Below are 21649 nucleotides of genomic sequence, written 5' to 3' on the forward strand. Positions count from 1 at the left end.
TCTTATTACATAATTAAACTGTGAACTACTTTAACTCCGTGGGAAAGAAACGTTGAAGATCGATATCACACAATTTCGTAGAACTTTGAAATCCACATCAAAGAGTAAAGCGCCCCTTTCCAATCTGAAGACACCCCCCAACTTCCCTTCATGCCTTCGAAGACTGTGACAATGCCCCGTCGACGATGTCGGCAGCCCGCCTGCTGATACCCACGGCCGGGTCGAGCAGGTCCAGCATGCTAATATTGGCCCCGAGCGCCTGCAGGAACCAGTTGCGCAGCTCGGCCGCAATCAGACTGTCGACGCCCAGGTCCGCGACCGATTTAGCCGGGTCGATGCTCTCGGCGTCGATAAACAGCATCTCGGCGACCGCCTTGACGATGGCGCCCTGCGCGAGAGCGACGGCGGAGGACCGTCCAGCCGCCCCCTCCGCGATGGCCGCCGCCAACTCGGCACGCAGGAGCGCTGTAGTGCTGAGTGATGCTTCGCCGGGGGAGCCGTCGAGCTGGTCGGAGAGCTGCTGGCAGTCGCGTGCGGCGCGCATCATCAGCGAGGCGCGCGCGTCGCCGTGCCAGCGCGGAGCAACGCCAGCCGCAGACGAAGAGGCCTTGCCACTCTTCCTGGCCATTGCCCGCGGGTCGAGGTACGTGTGCAGGTTCGCGCATGAGAGGGGGTCTTGCTGCCGGCCGGACCACTGGGCCGGGTCCGCGGCGTGTGAGGTCTGGTTGTCGAGGAACGCGGGCCCGAGGAGCGTCAGGAACCGGGACTCGCTCAGCGTCGCCGCCCGGTTGCGCTCGAACAGGTCGATCGTTGTCGCGTCGGTGCCCACGGCCGTGGCCTCTCTGATGAGGCCGAAAGACACGGTCGACGCGGGGAGGCCCAGCCGTCGGCGGTACCTCGCGAAAGCGTCCTGGAAGCTGTTGGCGGCCGTGTACGCGCCCTGCGTTGCGAAGCCGTAGAGCGAGAGGGCCGAGGTGATCATGACGAAGAAGTCGAGGGGCATCGCCAGCGTGGCCTCGTGCAGATTCCTGGTGCCCTGAACCTTGGCCGCCAGGCCTTCGCGCCACCGACCGGCCTCGACCTTATCAAAGCTGAGGTCGAGGTATGAGACGGCGGCGTGGACGACGCCCTTGACGGACCGGCGCGACGAGACGCGCTGCATGACATCGGCCACGTCCTGCTTGTTGCTGACGTCGCAGGAGAAGCACTCGACCTGGATGCCGCGGCCGGCGAGCGACGAGATGAGCTCTGCAGCCCCGGGGACGCTCGTAGCTGCGCGTCGAGAGAGGAGCACCAGGTACCTCGCGCCCCGGTCGGCCATCCATCCGACCAGCGACTGCCCCACGCCGCCCAGGGCTCCGGTCACGACGTAGCAGGCCTCCGGGTCGAGCCTGGCAGCCGGGGCTGGTGTGACCATCCGGACGAGGCTCCCGAGGTCCTGGAAGCCGACAACGAGCTTTTCCGGCGCTTTGTCGGCCACGTCGCGCAGCGCCGAGGGCAGGCGGCCGACATCGACCGCGGTGAGCCCCGGGAGAGGCCCGATGAGGCCTTTGCGATGGTAGTCGCCCACGCTCTCCATGAGCTCTGCGCCAAGAGACGGGTCCGCGTCGAGAATGGCGAGGGCGTCGATCACGGAGTAGGTTGCCATGGGCGGAAGCAATTCAAGCGTCTGCGAGTCGGCCCCACGGCCTCCGATGTCGATGAGCCGTCCCAGGGGCGCCAGCACCTCCAACAGCGCGGACGGGACGTCGCTGCCGGAGTCGGAAGTGCAGATGACGGCGTTGAACCCGCCTCTGCGAGTCTTGCGTGCGGCCTGCCGGAGCCGATCTAAGCCGTGCCCCTCGATGACGTGCGAAGCCGGAACGACCAGGTTGTCGACGAGAAAGCTGGTTTGCTCGGGCGTTTCGGCGACGACAAACACATCGGCCCCCTTGGCCTTCGCCAGGATGATGGACGCCGTCGCCGCGTCGCCGGCGCCCGCCTGGACGAGCACCGACAGGCCCTTTCGCAGATGGGCGACGTGGTCCAGGGCGTACACCGCCGTCGCGTACGCCAGGGGCATCGAGGCTGCCCCCACGATATCGTGGCCCGGCGCGAGCTTGCAGGCGAAGGCGGCCGGGACGCGTGTGCGGTTACCGAGCTGCCCTTTACCCAGGCCGTAGACGCGGTCGCCGACCCGAAAGCCGTGGGTGGGTCCCGCGCCCTCGGAGTCGTGATCAGAAGTGGGGCCGGGCCCGGAGACGGAGATGACGACGCCCGCGTACTCGGACGAGAAGTGGTCTCCGTCCCGACGTCCCGTCCACGTTTCCACGTCCCTGTCGCTCACGCCGACGGCCTCGACGGTGACATCCATATATCCCGGCGGGATCGGCCGGTGGAGCTCGTCGTACGGCCTAAAGTACAGCGAGCCGGGCACCCCGGGCGTTTCGAACGCGGCGCGGACGCCCCCGTCGTGGGTACCGAGCGGCAGCAGCTCCGGCTTCAGCTTGCGGCCGTCGAGGCCGTGCTGCGAGTGGAAACCCCCGTCAGGGATGTGGCGGCTGACCCACAGGCAGCCGTCTTGCCAGGTGAACTCACAGTCCGGATCTGGACCCGTCTCCGTCTCCCCGTCGTCTTCCGCCGCTGGGCGCCCGCCGTGGTCGAGCCCATCCTCGAGCAGCTGAGCGATCTTGCGGGCGAGATCTACGGTCTCAGTGGGATCCATGTTAAAGTCGTCCGCGTCCACGTCGACCAACACGTATCGGCTCGCGGGGTTCTCGTTCTGGAGGACGCGCAGCAGGCCGGGGAGCACGGCGCCGTCCGCGTTGCGCCCCCTGGCGACGCCGCAGCTCGTAACAACGAGCATACTCGAGGCAGTCCGCGAAAGAAGCTGGAACACGCGCAAGCCCTGCTCGTCGGCTCCGTTGGCCAGGAGATGCTCGTCGTCGCACAGGGCCACCACGCGGGATCCCGGCGTGACGGAGTCGGGTGCGGCGTCGAGCGGGCCAGTCCTCACCTCAAATGCCCGACGCTCCAGCTCCTCGGCAATGTGCCGCATGAATGACTCCCCGCTGCTGCCGTGGAGCACGTGAACCGCGGCAGACGGAGGAGGAGGCGGCGGCGCCTTCGGCTCTGCTAGGACCGTAGATACCATGACTGAAGTGGTGTTGTGCGGGTCCGGGAAATCATCGAGCACCAGGTCGAGGCCCGAGAAGCCCGCGTCTCGCAACGAGGATTCCCAGGCGGCCAAGCTCTGGAACGGGGCATCCACGCGGCCGTCGGGGATCCCGGCCCAGTAGCCCGTGAAAGTGCCCACGACGATGCCGGGCACGGTGAAGTTGCGGTTCGTCTCCACCAGCACAAGCTTGCCGCCCGGACGGAGAAGGCGGCGGCAGTGCGATAGAGTTCTGTGCATGTTGGACGTGGCGTGGAGGACCTGGCATGCGATGACGAGGTCGTACGCCTGCGCTTCATACCCCTGACTCAGGGGGTCCGCCTCGACGTCCAGCACCGAGAAGTGCATGTCGTGGAGCCCGGCCAGGGACTCGCGCGCCGACGAGAGGAACCCGGCAGAGATGTCGGTGAACGTGTAGTCTCTGTATGCCTTGACGCCGTTGGTGCCGGCGAAGGCTTTCATCGCGATGCGCGTGGCGCCGCCCGTGCCGCCCCCGATCTCCAAGACGCGCGCGTTCGGGCTCGCGTGGGCGAGACCCTCCAGGACGTGCGACAGCTGCGGATAGATGCCCGTCATTAGCAAGCCGCTCTGGTAGAGAGGCGTCAGGAGGCCCGCGCCGATGATGACGTCCATGCCGGTCCGGAGCTCGAACAGGATGTCGGCCGCGTTGTCATGAAGGAGCTTCGCGATCTGGACCTCCACGACATCGCCGGCCTGGGCGACCAGCTCGTCAATCTTGTCCGGGAGGCCGCCCTCCGCCGTCGCCGCTGCCAGCTCCCTGGCCTCCCTCATCTCGTCCGAGTCGTCGCTCTGGGCCTTCCTCTTGACCCAGTCAAAGAAGTGGCCGACGTCGCCGGAAGGCCTAGGTGCGTCTGCTACCCGCTTCCCGAAGCTTTCGTATATGCTAAGGATAACCAGATGAGCCACCCTGTTCGTGATTCCCCAGAGAGGCGCCCTCTGCACGTTTTGTTCGGGCGGCGGGTACAACTGGCGGGCCTGTGGGTTTGTGAGCGTGCGGATATCGGGCCTCCAGACGAGCCGCGTGAACGGGCTGCTGAAAGCCAGGTCGTCATCGTCGGCTCCCGCAGCTCTCACGTCGCCGGAGTAGCTGACGCAACGCAGCTTCTCCACGCTGACGAGGACCTCGCCGTCGGGGCCGAGCATCTGCAAGTCGAGGTGGGCGCTGCGGATCCCCCGCCTCGTCCCTCGCGCAGTGACAGTGCACACTTCTTGCGCGATGCCGTTCGAGATGTAGAGCCGGGGAATCTGGACCGGCAGGAAGGCCGTGCTGGCCTCGTCCGGCCGGCCTTTGTGGCAGGCAATCAGCCCCAGCTGGATGGCCCCGTCCAAGGACGCCGGGTGGACCGGATATCGTGATTCGCCTCCCGCCAGAGCAGAAGAGGAAGAAGATGGCTGGAGGTCAACAGTCGCCACGGTGGCGCCAGAGATCGGGTCGATACGGATGTCAGACAGCGGTTGGAAGACCGGGCCGTAGCCGAGGCCAATGTCGAGGAACTTGTTGTACCATAGTTGGGCGTCAACGGCCCGTGAAGCGTGATGGACTTGATGCTTGTCGACGATGTGCTTATCAGCCCCGGCTTGATGGATCTTGATGCGGCCGGTGCTGTGCTCCGTCCATTCGTCCGTATCGCGCTTCACAGAGCTGATTGAGAAGGTCGCCCATGCCGGGGGCTGGGACGGGGACTCGTCAACCAGCTCCATGCTCGTCAGGATCTCGACGCCGTAGTCATCTTCTGGGATGACCAATTTCTTCTTGATATCCATGTTACGAAGCGAGAAGCCCTCGACGCCCGAAGTCCTGCGGGACTCAGCATGGGCGCGTAAAGCAGCTTCCACTGCCATGGCCACGTACGCTGCCGCTGGCAGCACGGCATCTGTAAAGCAAAGTCACCACCGGTTAGTGTGCGCTGTTCTGGCTCGTATCGGGCCCAGATATGGATCAGCTTACCTGGCACAAGGCGATGATCACCCAGCCACGGGACGTCTTTTATGCGGAGTATGTTCCGCCATTGAGGCCGCAGTTTAGCGTTGCCGGCAACTTTGGAACCCAGGAGATCGTGCCTGAGGATGGACCGAGAGCGATACTCCTTACTGACCCGGCTCTCGTGGTAGTTCAGGCCCCCGTAGGTGTACTGGTATGGTGGAAGGTCGGAGCTGACATGGCCGTGTTCCAACCCTGACCAATCTGCGATGTCGACAGCGTTGACAGCAGCGAGGTCGACGCTTGCGTTGAGACAAAATAAGGTACCGACGCACTGCAGCACCGAGCGACGACCATCCTCTTGTCGCTTCAACGTCGATGCGTACGCGACGGTCTTGCCGGCATCCTTCAGGATCTGCTCTAAGGGTGTCTTCAATGCCGGGTGAGGACCAATCTCCACAAGCACGTTAATGGGAACATCTTCTCTGCTCACGAGCCTCGTAACCGCCTCTGAGAAGAGGACTGGAGACTCTAGATTAGCTCTCCAGTACGATGCCGCATCGCCGAACTCGGTGGTGCTCTTGGCAGGTGTCACTGACGATATCCACAAAGTAGGTTCGTAGCGACCCCTCCTTGGAGAGTCCGGCCCAATGTCTTGGACGCTTTCGAGTCCCTTGGCGAGCATCTCCGAGTACTCCCGTCCGATTGGCAGCATGTGGTGTGAGTGATAGGCATTGCCGCCGGTTTGAAGTGGACGGTTGAAGACGCCGTCCGCCGTCATGGCTGCAGAGATGTCCCTGATGGCGGCCGGTTCCCCGGATAAAGTCACGCTACCTGGGGAGTTGATAGCTGCGACTTTGACTTCGTCTTCTCTGCTGTCGAGGTACGGTGACACCTGCTCGACTCCGAGACCCACGGCCAGCATTGCGCCCTGTTGGCTGTTCCTCGCGACCGCCTGGCCACGAAAGTATGCAGCCACAATGGCCTCGGCCGCTGTGATGCGGCCAGCAGCGTATGCCGCCGCTATCTCTCCGGATGAATGCCCGGCAACACCGGAAGGCCTGATGGACCACAAGGCAAGTAGGTCGACAAGACCGATCTGCGCGGCGGTGCACACGGCCTGGGATATTTCGGCGGTCTGGACCAGTGCGACGTCTTCGCAGTCCCCGGAGAGGATGCTGAGCAGGGACCACGAGGGGGGGTTCGCGAGCGAGCCGAGGACGCGGTCGAGATCCTCTATGGCTTTTCGGAAGACACGGAACTCAAACAGCTCGCGTCCCATGCGGTGCCACTGTGCTCCCTGGCCGGTGAAGATAAAGCCCAGGTTGGCCGTCTGCAAAGGCGCCCGCGTAATCTTGTGAGGCGTCGCGAGTCCCTGGGCGACGCTGTCCCTGTCCACGATGCGGAATGACCGTTGGGCGAACCTCGAGCGCCTGGAAGCGAGGGTGTACGCGACGTTTGCCAGAGGGACCTTGTCGATGACCCGCGACAAGGCGGCGAGGTTCGATTCGAAAGAACGTTCCGTGTGGGCCGAGAGCGGCAAGAGTACAAGCTGGCGTGTGGCTGCGTTGGGCGAGGCAGCCAAGGTTGGCTTTTGGATGGCCAAAAGAGGTTCCCTTGGCTCCTCCTGGCGAGTTTCGTTGGCGTAACCGTTGGTGTGGCCGTTGGTATGACCGTTGGTATGACCGTTGGTATGACCATTGGTATGACCGTTGGCTTTGCGTTGATAGACGCCAGGGGCTACATAATCGGGCAGCATGATGTTGACATGCTCTATGATGCAGTGAGCGTTGGCGCCACCGTACCCAAACGAGTTGATGCTTGCTCTTTGGGGTCGGCCCTTGGGCCACGGGGTGACCTCTGTCACCGGCAGGACGTTGGCGCCTTTGAAATCAATGTTGGGGTTTCTTGTCTGAAGGTCGAACAAGGGGGCAATGGCGCCGTTCTCGAGAGAGAGCACTACCTTCATGATGGATGCCAGAGCACTGGCACCTTCACCGTGGCCCACGTTGCTTTTGACAGAGCCGACAAGAAGAGGGTCGTCGGCGGACCTCTCGGGGGCGAACACCCTCCCCAGGGCGGCCACCTCGATCGGATCACCGACGTAGGTGCCCGTTCCGTGGCACTCGAAGTAGCTGGTGTCGCGGAAAGGGAGGTCGCCGGCGCTGCGGTAGGCTTCCCGGATGACCATCTCCTGGCCACGAGCGCTCGGCCTGGTGATACCGCCCGTCCGGCCGTTGGAGTTGATGGCGGTCCCCCGGATAATTGCGCGGATGGGCGAGCTGTCGGCGACGGCCAGCGACGGCCTCTTCAGGTAGATGGCCCCGTACCCTTCTCCTCGGGCGTAGCCCTCGGCCCTGGCATCAAAGGTGTGACACCGCGACGACGCAGAAAGCGCGCCAAGTTTGTCGAGGGCGATCTGGACGCCGGGATCCGCAATCCAGTTGGCGGATGCCACAATTGCGGCATCGCAATCCCCGGCTCGGATCGAGTTGACCGCCAGGTGAAGAGCATACATTGATGACGAACAGGCTGTGTCAACAGTCAGGCTAGAGGGGAACTTGTCAGCGGCCGCTGTAGGATGGTCGGACATTCTCTGGAGAGTAACAAACACACCTTGGCCCCTGAAGGTTGAAGATGTAGCTGATGCGGTTGGCGAGGATGCTGGTGCCAGCACCGGTGAAGGCGTACGGTCTTGGGTTATCCCAGTCGCGCGACTGGATCATCCAGTGATCCAAGCAAAAGTTGCCGACAAAGACTCCGGTGCGAGACCCAGAGACGCTGTCCCATGTCTCTCCAGCATTCTCTATAGCTTCGTACGACACCTCGAGCAACTTGCGCTGGGACGGGTCCATCGTCTCTACTTCGAGGCCTGTCATGCCGAAAAAGGAGTGGTCAAACAGCCGGGCGTCCTCTTTAGCGAGAAAGGCGCCTTTCATGGACATGGAACCCGGTCTATCGGGGTTTGGATGATGGAAACCCTGTGTTGAGAAGCGCGGTTCGTCGAATTCCTTCCAGCCGTTCGTCTTGTTGCGCAAGAACTCCCAAAACTGAGACGTGTCATGGACACCACCCGGCCATCGGCATCCTGTTCAAGTCTTTCAGTCCACAGTTCTACTCCAAGAGTGAGGGAAAGGGAATGAGGGTCTCCTACCCATGCCTACGATAGCCACCGGCTCGTGCGGGTCGCGGTTGTGCTGGGAGGGAGTCATGATGAATTGACCTTTGATCAACAGAGCTGAGACAAACAGTTAGGCACTCAGCAGTGATGTTGAATGAAGCTGTGCTCTTTGCATACCGCATTCTTCTACGGCAATGACGAACAGGGCACGACTACATTCAGTATGATGACACATTCCATGCTCTCTTTACACGACCGCTGACCGTCCCTTCGCCATTCCATCTTGACTGTAACCTTTTGCCTGAACAGGACACTGCTGTCTGTGTCTGTCTGTGTGAGATTCTTCGGCCGAGACAAACCGACCAACTCTGGAGCTGTCGGCCGACGCCCTTATTCGTCATGCCCGATGCCGGGTCAGCCCACGGAACCGACCGGCGGACTGTTCGGGTCATTGCAACTCTTGAGTCCTCACATTCGGAAGGACAAACACCAAGAAGGAGTGTTCCCAAAGCTTATGTCACGGAGGTGTTGTACGTGCAAATCTCATCTTCTCAACTCTCCCCCCCTTACCCACCCTTGCCCTGAAGACCATTAATCGCAAGCATACGATTCTCGTTCTAGACTCAATCGTGGCAGCTTATTCGTCAAAGAACATCTCGGGCAAAAAATGACTGATCACGCAAACACGGTTGCTGTTCAGGATCCGTCCTCGTCCATCCTGGGCCTGGCACAGGACGTCCTGGAACTCACCCAGGACATGACCAAGTACTTCCAGGCCAACAACGTTGCCGCGCCGACGTTTGCGCTCAGCTCTCAGGACCCTCCCGATACGCCGGACTATCGCCGCCTCCACGCCTCGCTCAAGTCTCGTCTCGAGGACCTTCTGCACCTTATAGACGGCCCCAGCAAGTGGCTCAGGGCCTTCTGCTGCACCGGCTACGACCTGGGCGCCCTCCAGATCGCCCTCGACTTCAACTTCTTCGAGCTGGTGCCGGCCAGTGGAAACATTGCCCTCGAGGACCTGGCCGGCAAGGCCGGCCTGGACGTGGACCGCACCGGCCGCGTCGTCCGGCAACTCATGACCTACCGCATCTTTGACGAGCTCCGGCCGCGGATGATCTCTCACAGCTCCACCTCGCTCGCCATGAGGCAGGATGAGGACCTCCGCTCGGTCATCCACTACTCGCTCGACGAGATGCTCAAGGCGGCAGCCGATTGCAACGTCAGCCTCAAGGCTAACCCCCACGAGTCGCATCAGAACCTCAACCCGTTCGTCACCCGGCACGGCGTGGGAATCTTTGAGTTCTACAAGAACAACCCGGACAAGGCCCGCCGCTTCGCCAAGGCCATGGCGGGCTTGCGAAAGATGGATCGCCATCTCGACTACCTGCTCAAGGACGGCTTCGACTGGTCCGCTATCAAAGGCACCGTGGTCGACTGCGGCGGCGGCAACGGACATATTTCCAAGAGTTTGGCTCAAGTAAGCCCGTTTCCCCGTCCTCCTCCTCCTCGACTGCCACCTTAGAGCCCATTTGCCGCAGTAAATCTAATATCCACAGCTCTATCCCGACCTCAACTTCGTCGTGCAAGATTCCAACGCCGAAATGCTTTCCGAGGGCAAGGAATCGCTCCCAGACAGTCTCCGGGATCGAGTGACGTACTCCCAGCACAGCTTCTTCGACCCTCAGCCCGTCAAAGATGCCGCCGCCTTCCTGATCCGCCAGTGCACGCACAACTGGGCAGACCGGGACGTCGTCAACATCTTCAAGTCGTTCGTTCCCGGGCTCGAGGGGTCCAGCCCCGACACCCCGCTGCTCATCAACGACATCATCATTCCCGAGCCGGGCAAGTGGCCCCGCCACCAGGAGCGCATCGTGCGGCAGGTAGACATGGTCATGTTGGTTAATTGCGGTGCCAAGCAGCGCAACGAGGCCGAGTTCGCGGCGCTGCTGAAGGAGGCGGATCCTAGATATGTCATCCGCAATACCTTTGACAATGGGCCGCTGGGTCTGCTTGAGGTCTACTTGGAGCGATCGTAATTTACGACCCGAGGTGAGAGCGCCGGGCGCTCCAATGCCAGCGATTGCGACGAAAGAGAGGGCTTCTAGAACAGCCCTCGTCCTTGAGTAGTTCCAATACATTTGCTTCTCCTGATAGTGCCATGGAAATGTCTACAATGAAAAGTCCGGGTCGCGTGTGAGAGCAACTTTCACTTTCCGTGCCCAGTCCAACCGTCTTTCGTCGGCCGACGAGTCCTTTTGCGGCGGGCAAGAGTTCGGCTGCACTGCTGACTGCATGCATATCCCGGTGCGGCCGACGCCTGATTCTGACCCCTTTCGGCCAACCGCTTTACTTTTGGGCCTACTGTCATTCGCTCTTATATCATTGGACGGCGCGCTCAGAGGATGCCATGATGCGCCATCATCTTCGTCCAAGACCAGATTCATTCCACTCGCAGCCCAGAGCTCTGAGCCGGCACAATGTCTTCCAGAATAGACACCATCTTAATCGTTGGCGCCGCCACCGGCATCGGCGAGTCCCTGGCTCGTCGGTTCCACGCCCTGGGTAAGAAGGTCATCGCTACCGGGCGCGAGCAGAGCAGGGAGGCATTGGCACAGCTTGCTCGAGACCTTCCAGGCCTCACATTCCGCGTGGTGAGTTCTCCTCTCGATGGATGACCATCTCTCCTGCCCCTGTCGGCCGACTGAGCTCATTGTCGAAATTTCAATTCAAGTGGGACTTGGCAGACCTTGTAAAGATGCGACAAGAGGTCGAAAGCATCCTGTCAGAATTCCCCAACCTCGATACCGTCCTGGTCAACGCCGGCATCCAGAACCACTATGACATGTTTACGCAGCCGCCCGATGACGCGGAAGTCATCAGGGAAATGACAATCAACCTCACGGCTCAGATACTCGCCGCGCATTACTTTGCGCCGCATCTCCTCGCCCTGGCAAGGTCCGGCACCAAAACGAACATGTTCCTCACCAGCTCATCTCTGGCGTACTTCCCGGTGCCCTTCTACCCGACCTACTGCCCCTCCAAGGCCGGCGTCGCCGCCTTCGTCAAGGTCCTGCGCATGCAGCTGCAGGCAACCGGTTGCGCCAACATGAACGTCGTTGAGATCGTGCCCCCTTACGTCGACACCTCACTGAACGCCGCGCACCGTGCTCAGACGGATGCGCTTCAGGGGGGCAGCGACAAGGCAGTCCAGCCCATGCCGCTCGAGGAATACATTGAACGGTTCTTCGTGACCCTGGAAGGGACAGCACCGGACGGCTCTCTGAGGAATGAAATCGGCGTTGGTTTCGGTGCTCAAGGGGCCGCGGTCTGGAATGATGGCTTCAAGAAGTTGCTCACGGGGTCTGGTATGTCAGAGTAGACGTGATCACCGGCTTTGAATTCTCAAGTTGCGTCGAAGCTGCCTAGACTCGAGGGCAGAAAAACAGTGGGAGATAGGAATATAGGATTGTATCTTCAGAAAGTTCAGTTTAGGGACACTCAAGAAACGCGAATTTACATCTCGCTGAGCCTGACATAGCACTGTTGCGGTACGCGCGCAATCCCCTCTAGTCCAGCATACGACGACAACTCCGGCGGGACTGGCAACAGCCGGAAGTTCCATAGAACCATGGCAACGACGATCCTCACTTCCATGTAGGCCAGCCTCCTACCCCAGCAGCTGCGCGGGCCGAGGCCGAACACCAGCTGCGGCCCGGCGGCGCCGTCGAACTCGACGTCCTCCGCCAAGAGACCTTGCCCACCCTTCTTGCGGATGAGCCAGCGCTCGGGGTCGAAGAGCGCCGGGTCCCGCACGGCGTCCCACGCGGCGTTCATCTTGGCCACGCGCGAGTGCTCGCTCCGCTCCCCGTCGTCGACGGAGAAGGGCGGCGAGAGGAAGCCGGGCCCGTTGGACATGAAGAAGACCTGGGTTCCCTTCCGGATGGGGCGCCCGAGGACCGTGGTGTCGCACATGGCTTCTCTCGTCACGGGGACGGCATTGATGCGCAGCGTTTCCTCGATGACGGCGTCTAGGTAAGGGAGCTTCGCGTGGCGGATTTCCTGGAATGTGAAGAGACGATTCTCCCGTCTGGCGACCGATAGCGTCTCGTAGAGCACAGAGCGTAGCTTGTTCTGTATCTCGGGCGAGGTGGTCAAATACTTGGTCAGCCACATCATTGCTCCGCCGGTCGTGTGGTGGCCGCCAATGATGTTGCCAAACATCTGTCGGTCTTTGTTAGCATCATGTCATGGCGTCACATAATGCCAAAGGGGGGGCTTTGCGGCTCACCTCGTCTCGGAGGACTTTGCTTTCAAAGTCGACCGGCCGGCCTTCTTTCTCAGCCCGAGCCGCTTCTCGCACCAGCATGTGCTCGATTCCCGTCTCGACGCGCCCGGAGCGGTAGTGGTCCACCCCAATCGCGACTTGCTCCTTCATGACGCGCTCTTTCTCGTCAAAGATGTGCCTGTACCACGACTGCTTCGACCACCACCAGCTCTGCAGCTTCGGCATGAGGGCGTTGATGGTCTTCTCTACAACCTCGGGGGCCTCGTAGACGGAGTTCAGGAAGTCGGCGAGGGGGACCGTTGGGAAACCGACGGGCTCGTCCGCCGTCTTGATGTCGACGTCCTCCAACGCCAGCCCCCCGAGGAGCTCCACTTGCGGACCGAGTGCCGTGTGCTTCCAGTTGCTGCCAAAGGCGAAGTGGATCATGACGTCGAGCGAGGTGTACTCGAGATCTTTTCTGACGCTGAACGGACGCCCCCTTGCCAGTTTGGCTCTCAGTCGCCACAGGTCCAGGAGCTCGAGGCCCTTGGCCAAGACCGCAGGTCCAACGTGGTTGTCGAGGAAGCTGGAGGTCATGAGGTCCTGGATCAGCTGGCGATTCGCCTTGAACTTGTCCCCGGTGGTGTAAATGCCGTGGAAATACCCCATGCACGCCATGCCGTCGGAGAGGAAAGACGACTTATCGAACTCTCGGCGGCGCGTCAGGATGTCCTTGGCCTCCCGGAAGTCGGCCACCAGGACCCAGGGCTTGGAGAAGGGCTTGATGAATATCTGGCAAAGCGGCGAGTTCATCTTGACCACCTGCTTTGCGCACCAGACGCGGAATTCGCCCGTCACGGCAACCTCTTTGATCATCGCAGGGGCATCGCCGAGGAGGGAGGCCGTCGCCTCCGGGTTGTAGGCGATACCGGGGATCGGTTTGGGCAGAAGCCATCTGTACAGACTGTAGAGGGCGAGGCTGACGGCCATCAGTGAGGCGGCATAGGGAAGAATCGCTGGCCGCACTGCCGCAGCGCCCAGGGCTTGGAGTGAAGACATGGACGGAGTTCTTCGTGGTATGCGGAAATGCTCTCTCAGTCTTTGGAAACTTCGCTTTCAGGGAAATCCAATGAGTGATTCGCGATCATCCTTGCACAATTGATGGCCTGATCCTCATGGGTCCAAAGACAACGACGCAGTCGGCTGTAATCTAGGCAATGCAAGTCTCGTCTAAATGACCCTTGGCTGAGACAGGGTTCCAGGTTCGTCGGGCATCGGGTCTGACACACACGCCTCACAGTGAAGTCGGCCGATGGCCCCAAGCCCCTTCGGCGTCGGTGTCAGCTGAGCCAAATACAAAGACCTTTTGAATGTTCAGCTCGGCTGTATATCGACCAATCGTCTCATTGCGTCGCTCCTTAGACGGCTGGGCCAGGCTTGAGTGATGGTGGTGCCGCATCTCTCGGTTCGCGGTTCGCGGCTGGCCTTGGATTCCCATCCAACAGCCTCCGCGCTTGACGTCGCCAATAGCACGATTCCTGCCCCCACCCTCTGGGCATTGTGCCCACGCTGCTATTCCATCTTGGACTTCGCACCGACCTCATTCCAGCAATATGGGCTGAGGTCTTTTCGTGATCCTTTGTGCCCTCCGCCCCCAAGGCTGATACGCCACTTCCAATATTTCGGCCTCGACACAACTGCGCCGCTGGGAAAGAATAGGGGCCAGCGAGAGGATCATGACACATCACTCAACGGAGAGATGTTTGTTGCCTAGCTGATGCTTGGAAGAGGATGTTGAAGATACGAGGCCGAGATTGCCGGATTACATCGATGAGAAAAGGGTATATAATGAATGATGATGCGGGCTTGAAAGACATGCAGGAGTTTCTAGTCTTGAGAATGCAACGCGACTCTGCACTGTAACCTCGCACTACATACACGTCAAGCAAGCAAGATGAAGGGCATCGTTTCACTCGTCCTCGCCCTAGCTATGTTGCAGCCCCTCGCGGCTGCGGCGACTATCCCCAACTACTTTGAGAGGTCCCATACGACCCGGTCGCAGCTGGACACGAACCAAGTCCGGGCCGAGCTCGGCAAGCTTGTTTCTAGAGAAGCCGCCATCTTTGGCCCTGACGATGAGCGTTACAACGATGCGACGTCTAGATGGAACAACTTTGCCGTGCCCCAGGTCAAAGTTGTCATCTCCCCTGGCCGGGAGTCTGACGTCTCGACCATTGTAAGTCTTTGCCAAGACCGACCACTCTCCCTATGATCGTCTGGCTGACTTTTACCATAGGTCAAGTACTGCAATGACAACAGCGTCGCCTTCCTGACCATCAACCGCCATCACGGCAACTCTCAGAGCCTTGGCTCCTTCAACGGTGTCCAGATCAACATGGCTAGCCTTCAAGACATCAAGATTCAGCCAGGTGGGAAGTCGGCCTGGTTCGAGGGTGGGGCGTACGACGGCCAAGTTATGAGATACCTTTGGGATCGCGGCTACGTCACTACTACCGGCTCCTGCGATTGCGTCGGCATGATGGGGCCCGGGCTTGGAGGCGGCCACGGCCGTCACGAGGGTCTCTACGGCATGATTAGTGATAACATCCTTCAACTGAACGTCGTTCTGGCTGACGGCAAAGCTATCCGCGTGAACAGGAAGAGCTACAGTGACCTTCTGTGGGCTATGAAGGGTGCTGGGCACAACTTTGGTATCGTCACTAGCTTCGAGCTGAATATCTTTCCCCGCGGCCCTGATACCTGGTTCTATCAAAACTTCATCTGGCGTGGAGATAGGCTTGAGGCAATCTTCAAAGCTCTTAATGATCTTCATAATAACGGGCACACCCCGGTGGATATGGCTATTAACTTTGGGAACTTTCTCATGAACACCACAATCACCGACAAGGAGCCTGTTATCTTTTGGACGTTTGCTTACCGAGGGAGCGCCAAGGACGCAAAGAGGCATTTGGCCCCGTTCACTAAGATCAAGGCCGTCTACCAGGAGTCTGGAAACGTGCCGTACCCGGCAATCTCGGTGGCCCAGCAGACAGACGAGAACTCCTTCATCTGCCAGCACGGATACACCCGCCTAACCGCCACGGCGGGCCTCCAGGTGTACAACGTGACGGCCGAGCGTCAGATCTTCGACGGCTTCACGAGGCGCGTCGCCAGCAACCCCGCGCTGGCCGCCGGCGGCGTCGTGCTCCACGAGGGCTACTCCACGAAGGCCGTGCAGGCCCAGGACCCGGCCGACTCGGCCTACCCCTTCCGCGACGACCACCACCTCATGCTCGTGCAGATCATCGTCAGCGATCCGTCGCTGGAGCCGGCTGGCTGGGAGTGGGCCAAGGAGGTGCGGGACTTCTGGAACAACGGCCAGCCGACGCGGACTGCCAACGCCTATGTCAACTACGCCAACGGATTCGAGCCCGTCGAGCAGATGTACGGGCACGAGGCGTGGCGTTTGAAGAGACTTCGCGACCTCAAGGCGAAGTACGACCCCTCCAACCGCTTTCGATACTACAACCCGATCATCGAGGGGAAGACGGATGGGCCGATCTAGAGCTTTCAAAGATTGGACGCATATGTAATGGGGGTATTGCGTAGCAGCATGTTGCAGTCTATATGTATCTATTGGTTCTAACGGGGATTATCGTGGAACAATTCCTATCAGTCCCGTACACGTGGGCGCCGCTGTAATAATCTCTACTTGTTCATAGAATAGAATATGGAAGTTATCCGTCGATTTTTGCACACCAATGATCCCGTCTAAGTGGTTGAGCTTCTGTGAGAACCCAGCTGTGCACACTAAGGAGCCTCGTGCGTACAAAATCCCTTCGTGAGGTTTCCCGCACGCGGACCGAAGAATTGATATTTAAGACGTTGTACGACTTGGGAAGTTTTCGAAGCTATCACTCTGGGAAGGCGATACCTGAGCCTGGCTGACAATTGATAGGATGAAATAATTGTACCATCTCAAAGAGGGATGGATAGAAGCCGGATGAATCCATTCATCTCTCGAGATCCACAAACGCAAACGCCACCATCATTGGGCACAAAGAATGCGTCTCCTAATGCAGTGCGGACGAACCATCGTCTTGGCATGCCGACGAGTTCATGGCGTCGGGTCCAGTGTCGCAACGAAGCGGCAAGAGTAGGACCTCGATGCGTTTGCGCGGTTGCGCTTGATGCTTGGACACATTGTGCATTCCCAAAATAAGCGCAGTTTGCATGTCCCCGCTGAGGAGGAGGGGGACAGGGATGGACGCATGTATCTAGCCCATCTCGGTTGGAGGCATGCAGACGCAGCCACCGGCCGCTGCAATCCCTGGTCTTTGGCCGAAGACAATCCATCGGGCGGCTTTTGGGCCGAAGGAATCTGGCTGCGGTGCGCTGTCGGTCAGCCAGTCGGTCAGTCAGTCTGTCAGCATTTGCCTTTCTGTCGGTCCCCAGTTGCGTGCGTCTCAAGATTACCTGTATGGCACCGTGAAAAAATGCGCGAGTGGACATGAGGTAAGCGCGTCTTGTTAATGTTATATCGCGAAACTTGTCCGGCAAGACCATCGAGCTTGCACCTCGAGCAGTAGATCGTGGCTCTCACGTCGCAGCGTCTCCCCCACAGTATCAGACTTTTTGTCGAGATGTCGCTCTGGGAGGAAACCATGTGGAGCAGGACTGATATCCTGCCCAAGTCACTTGTCTTGGTCGCGGTAGGCACCTACATCGCGTACCACGTTTCTAAAGTCATCTACAACTTATTCTTTCACCCCCTGCGGCACATCCCCGGTCCCAAGCTCGCAGCCGCAACGTATATTCCGGAATTCTACTACGATGTGCTGAGGTCCGGCAGCTACACTCGACAAATCATGCAGATGCACGCTAAATACGGTATCTTGGCCCCCCTTCCCGGCAACAAGAGTAAAACATAGAGCCGGTCGAGGGAACGACAGAGCTGACCAACGCCGAGGTCCCATCGTCCGCATCAGCCCCAACGAGGTTCACTGCGGCGACAACCGTTTCATCGAGGACATCTACGCCGTAGGGAACCGGAAACGTGATAAGCCCCTACACCAGGTCAGGGGCAGCGGAGTGTAGGCAACCCTTGCGTGATTCCGCTGATGCGTGTTGCCTTGTCCTGACCTTCTTTGCCCTCACCCTCCAGCGCCGAACAGGCAACCTTCTCGACCGCCGACCACGACGTCCACCGTATGCGACGGGGCGCCGTGTCCAAGTTCTTCTCCCGCGCCCAGGTCTCTCGGCTGGAGCCTACCGTTCGTGACCTCGCAGAGCGGCTCTGCAACAAAATCCTGGACGTTGGCAAACGGGGCCCCTTTGATGTCACCACCGCGTACAGCCTGTTCACTACAGACGTCATTTCCGGTTACTGCCTTGGCAAGAACATGGGCCTCATAGACCAGGACGGCTGGGAGCCCAATTTCCGGGAACCGCTGTACGCACAGCTGCGACTTGTGTACTGGTTCCGCTTCATTCCGCTTCTCAAACATGCAGGTGTCGCAATGGCCATGTAAGTCGGCTTGTTTTCGTGCCCTTCTGTCGTCCTTTGTGTCACATCGCCTATAACAGCCGGTCATAGGTTCACGAGAAAGCTTTCCGAGGACATGGAGACATTGTTCAACGCGCTCATAGTGAGTCAACAAAGTAAAAAAAAAGAACAAGGCTCATCCTTGTCGGATAAGACTGGCCAGCCGCTGACGAAACAATGCCCCGTCAGGTCGACATGCCCAACAACGTTAGAAAAGCCCAAGCCGACGTCAACAAGGGCATCGACGACGGCACGTCCGTCTTTGGCGCCCTTCTGAGATCAGACCTGCCGCCTTCCGAGAAGGCCCTCCAGCGCATGACGGAAGAGGGCTTCTCGCTGTTCGCCGCCGGCACTGAGACTGTCAGCTGGGCCCTGGCGGTCATCACATACCACCTCCTCACGAAAAAGGAGCTGCTGGACAAGGCCACGGCCGAGGTGAGCCAGGTCATCGACGGTTCCGGGCAGTTGCCGTCCTGGGCGGCACTGGAGAAGCTCCCGTATCTGGGCGCCGTCATTCACGAGGGTCTGCGGCTTTCTTACGGCCTTGCTACCCGGACTGCCCGCGTTCCGACCGGGGAAGACTTGGTATATCGGGGCGAGTGGACCCCGGAAGGAAGTGGGTCACCAACCGAAGTCGAGTATGTGATACCGAGGGGGTACGCCATCGGCATGTCGGCTATCATCGCGCATCATGACGAAAGCGTTTACCCGGACTCGCACACATTTGTGCCCGAGCGGTGGTTAGACGAGAACGGTCGACATCGGAAAGAACTAGACCGGGCCCTCTTGGCATTCTCCAAGGGAAGCCGGGGCTGTCTCGGGATAAAGTAAGTCTCAAAAGCGTCCCACGATCCGTTTGCTCGGAGTGACGAACCTCTCTCCAGCCTAGCTTATTGCGAGCTCTACATCTTGCTCGCACTGTTGATTGTCCGCGTGTTCCCGTGTATGAAGCTGCATGAGACCACCGAGGCCGACGTGGCATATGACCACGACTTCTTCAACCCCTTTCCGGTATGGAACAGCAAGGGTGTCAGAGCAGTCATCGTGTGAGGTGCCGCAGAATATTCGATTTAGTGCTGCGTAAGCCGAGTTGGCGGAGGACTGTGACCGGTCCAAGAGCGGTGAAGTCAGCGTTCATGTGCCGTAACTACTACTTGATTTCTGATGTTTGTCCACCAGCAGATAGGACGTGATCTCGGTCTTCATTCGGGAAATCGCAGCTAGTACTACTGTTGAGACTCGCGATCCCGAATGGGAACAATCATTTGGCGCAGTGGAAAATACAAACAAGGGTCGCAAACGGATGGACCCAAAATGAAATGACTGGAAGCGGTATTGGCGGATTGTAGGCAGAGAGATGAGAGAGATGAAGCGATCTGTTTCGTGTTACAAGAGGTTAAAGGCGTAAATTCGCAATCCGCTTGGGGTATGGATGACGGGGCCATGTCATAGTTATCAGATTTGCAATGTAGACCTGTTTAGCAACCCAGTCCAACCAAGTGTGCATCCCCTCTCAGGCTTCTTTGGATGCTAATAGTCTTGTCCGGAACATAAGAATCCCACAGATTCATCGAGTTGATCCAGTAGAGACCAGCTTTAAGTGAGAATTGAAAGATTGCGTGCTTGGACGTGTTTACATTGGATGCTGAGTCTCTCAAGTAGCTCGCAACCCAGCGTTTGGATTTCTCCTCTGACTTTTTAATGCCTTTCTAAGACCTTTGAACGATCAGCTACGTTTATATTCGAGTTGTTCCACAGGCCCTTTCAGGTCTTCTCGGGTTTCTTGACAACGAGACTGGAACTCTTTGCACCCATTGATGTAGATGTTCGAGATGAGGGCGGACGGATGACGCTGCATCTAGCTGCCCCATTCAACTCAAGAGGGGCAGTTGGACTTCTCCTTAGAAATTAATCGAACACGACACGCATCACGGTTGTTTCGCTGACACTCATGCCGAAAATGAGAGAGGAAATATATTACTGGAACTCGCTCCTGCATCCAGTGCGATTGTGCCGCAGAAATTCTCATGGGTAACTTGAAAGGATCCCCGAAATAAGCAATTAGCAAAAGACCACAGCGCACTAGTGAGCCCGCGAAGATTTCGAAGGCGCCACACAATTATCGCTCCCCAACACCCGCCGACTGGCTACTCTGGCGCTGCTTTAAGATCCTTACAAGACTTCTCAACGCAACTTCATCCTCAGGTTTATGTTGCAACTCCTCCTCAGCTCTTCCCTTCTTCCCCAATTCTCTGTCCTCACAAGGCAATTGTTCACACTCGCCAGCATTTGGTGATAGCGAGGTCGACCTATTGGATTCGCAATGTTTTCGCGCGGGTGCTCTTGTGGCATTCGCCCCAGGCTCCGCAGGTGATCTTGGTGAACGGGTGTAAGATTCTGGCGCTGGTGACGTGCCATCTAGCTCAGCCGTTGTTCTATTTTCGTCCCCCGTATGATTTGTTTCCGGGCCGTAGACGAGGCATGAGGTTCCGTCTAGCTCCGCCATGACATGTCCACTCTCATGCTCTGCTGTCGCTTTGCTACCCATCCCAAACAGGTTTGCTTCAGGGCCCAGCTTATGTCTGTTTGGCGTTGTCGCATTTTGTGAATAATTCTTTTATGAATACTTATATAACTAAAGGGAATATAAAGACCCTTTGTTCCTCTACTTTAACTTAAGCTAGTCTCTTTAACTACTATATCTTTAAATAAAAGTAATAATAGTAATTAGTTCTTAGAACTATTTACTTTATTCCTTATTAAATATCCTATTAATCTCTTTTATATATATTTTTCAAGTTCCTAATAATTCTTTTAAGTCTCTACTTAATTTAATAGAAAGTTTAGTTTAAAAAGTTTTCTAAGAACTTAATATATATTTTAAAAAAATATAAAGATACTATATTATTACTCTTAATTATAAAAATATAACTAAATTATTATTAAATATATAGTAAATTAATCTTTTTCAGATATTTAATATTATTAGGAGTAAAAGCTATATTAATTAAACAAGAAGTATATTATAATACGGCAAAAGAAAAACTTATCGCTCATACTAAGCATTCTATTTAGAGTAGAGAAAACCTCTTAAAAATACTTGTATACTTATATATTAATTTTCTAAATAACTATTGAAGATATAAAAGTAAATATATAAGTATAAGCTTAGATAATTTATATTTTATCTATATCTTCTACGTTTTTTATACTTTAAGTTATATAATCTCTTAAGAGAAAATAAATTACTACAAAGAAATTTAAAAATACTATCTTTATAATATTCTATTTTATTTTAGTTTTAAATAACTAAAGAAATTAAAAAATAAAACTAATTAAAGCTAAAAAAGCTTAAATATATCTATTCTTAGTTAATTTTTGAAATATAAAAATTAATAGATTTTCTTCTAAATTAAACTAAAAATTCTTAAAACTTGCTTAAAAGGTTAATTATTAAAGTTATTAACAGGATTAGTTAGAGAAAATATTAAAATAAATATATTTCTTATTTATCTATTTTTTTCCTTTTTATCATAAGTTAATTAAACTTTTATCTATTTATATAAATCTTTCCTTTTTATAATACTATTTAGTATTTATAAAAATGTTTATTTAACTTT

General features: G+C 57.1%; 5 protein-coding genes across 5 annotated transcripts; 3 read left to right on the forward strand and 2 right to left on the reverse strand.

The window, feature by feature from the left end:
* Positions 1-148: 148 nt before the first annotated feature.
* sol1-1 (Prosolanapyrone synthase) lies at positions 149-8308 on the reverse strand (the record flags this gene model as incomplete). Its single annotated transcript, XM_037329370.1, has 5 exons — positions 149-4973; positions 5028-5049; positions 5124-7645; positions 7713-8184; positions 8251-8308. 5 exons carry the CDS (start codon positions 8306-8308, stop codon positions 149-151), a joined length of 7899 nt encoding a protein of 2632 aa, XP_037171930.1.
* Positions 8309-8884: 576 nt separating this feature from the next.
* Positions 8885-10256, forward strand: sol2-0 (O-methyltransferase sol2; the record flags this gene model as incomplete). Its single annotated transcript, XM_037329371.1, has 2 exons — positions 8885-9697; positions 9777-10256. The coding sequence occupies 2 exons, from the start codon at positions 8885-8887 to the stop codon at positions 10254-10256; spliced, it is 1293 nt and encodes a 430-aa protein (XP_037171929.1).
* Positions 10257-11733: 1477 nt separating this feature from the next.
* CGCA056_v014130 (Cytochrome P450 monooxygenase TRI13) lies at positions 11734-13543 on the reverse strand (the record flags this gene model as incomplete). Its single annotated transcript, XM_037329372.1, has 2 exons — positions 11734-12441; positions 12509-13543. The coding sequence occupies 2 exons, from the start codon at positions 13541-13543 to the stop codon at positions 11734-11736; spliced, it is 1743 nt and encodes a 580-aa protein (XP_037172405.1).
* An 895-nt stretch (positions 13544-14438) lies between these two features.
* On the forward strand, positions 14439-16049 carry chyH-0 (FAD-linked oxidoreductase chyH; the record flags this gene model as incomplete). Its single annotated transcript, XM_037329373.1, has 2 exons — positions 14439-14720; positions 14781-16049. 2 exons carry the CDS (start codon positions 14439-14441, stop codon positions 16047-16049), a joined length of 1551 nt encoding a protein of 516 aa, XP_037172406.1.
* A 1078-nt stretch (positions 16050-17127) lies between these two features.
* Positions 17128-19616, forward strand: CGCA056_v014132 (Cyrochrome P450 monooxygenase; the record flags this gene model as incomplete). The annotated part of the gene is made up of 7 exons (XM_037329374.1): positions 17128-17404; positions 17454-17577; positions 17649-18011; positions 18081-18132; positions 18219-18856; positions 18914-19075; positions 19595-19616. The coding sequence occupies 7 exons, from the start codon at positions 17128-17130 to the stop codon at positions 19614-19616; spliced, it is 1638 nt and encodes a 545-aa protein (XP_037172403.1).
* Between the last annotated feature and the right edge of the window lie 2033 nt (positions 19617-21649).

The sequence above is a fragment of the Colletotrichum aenigma genome, assembly GCF_013390185.1.
Source record: "Colletotrichum aenigma strain Cg56 chromosome Unknown KSG_Cg56_contig10, whole genome shotgun sequence".
NCBI lineage: Eukaryota > Fungi > Ascomycota > Sordariomycetes > Glomerellales > Glomerellaceae > Colletotrichum > Colletotrichum aenigma.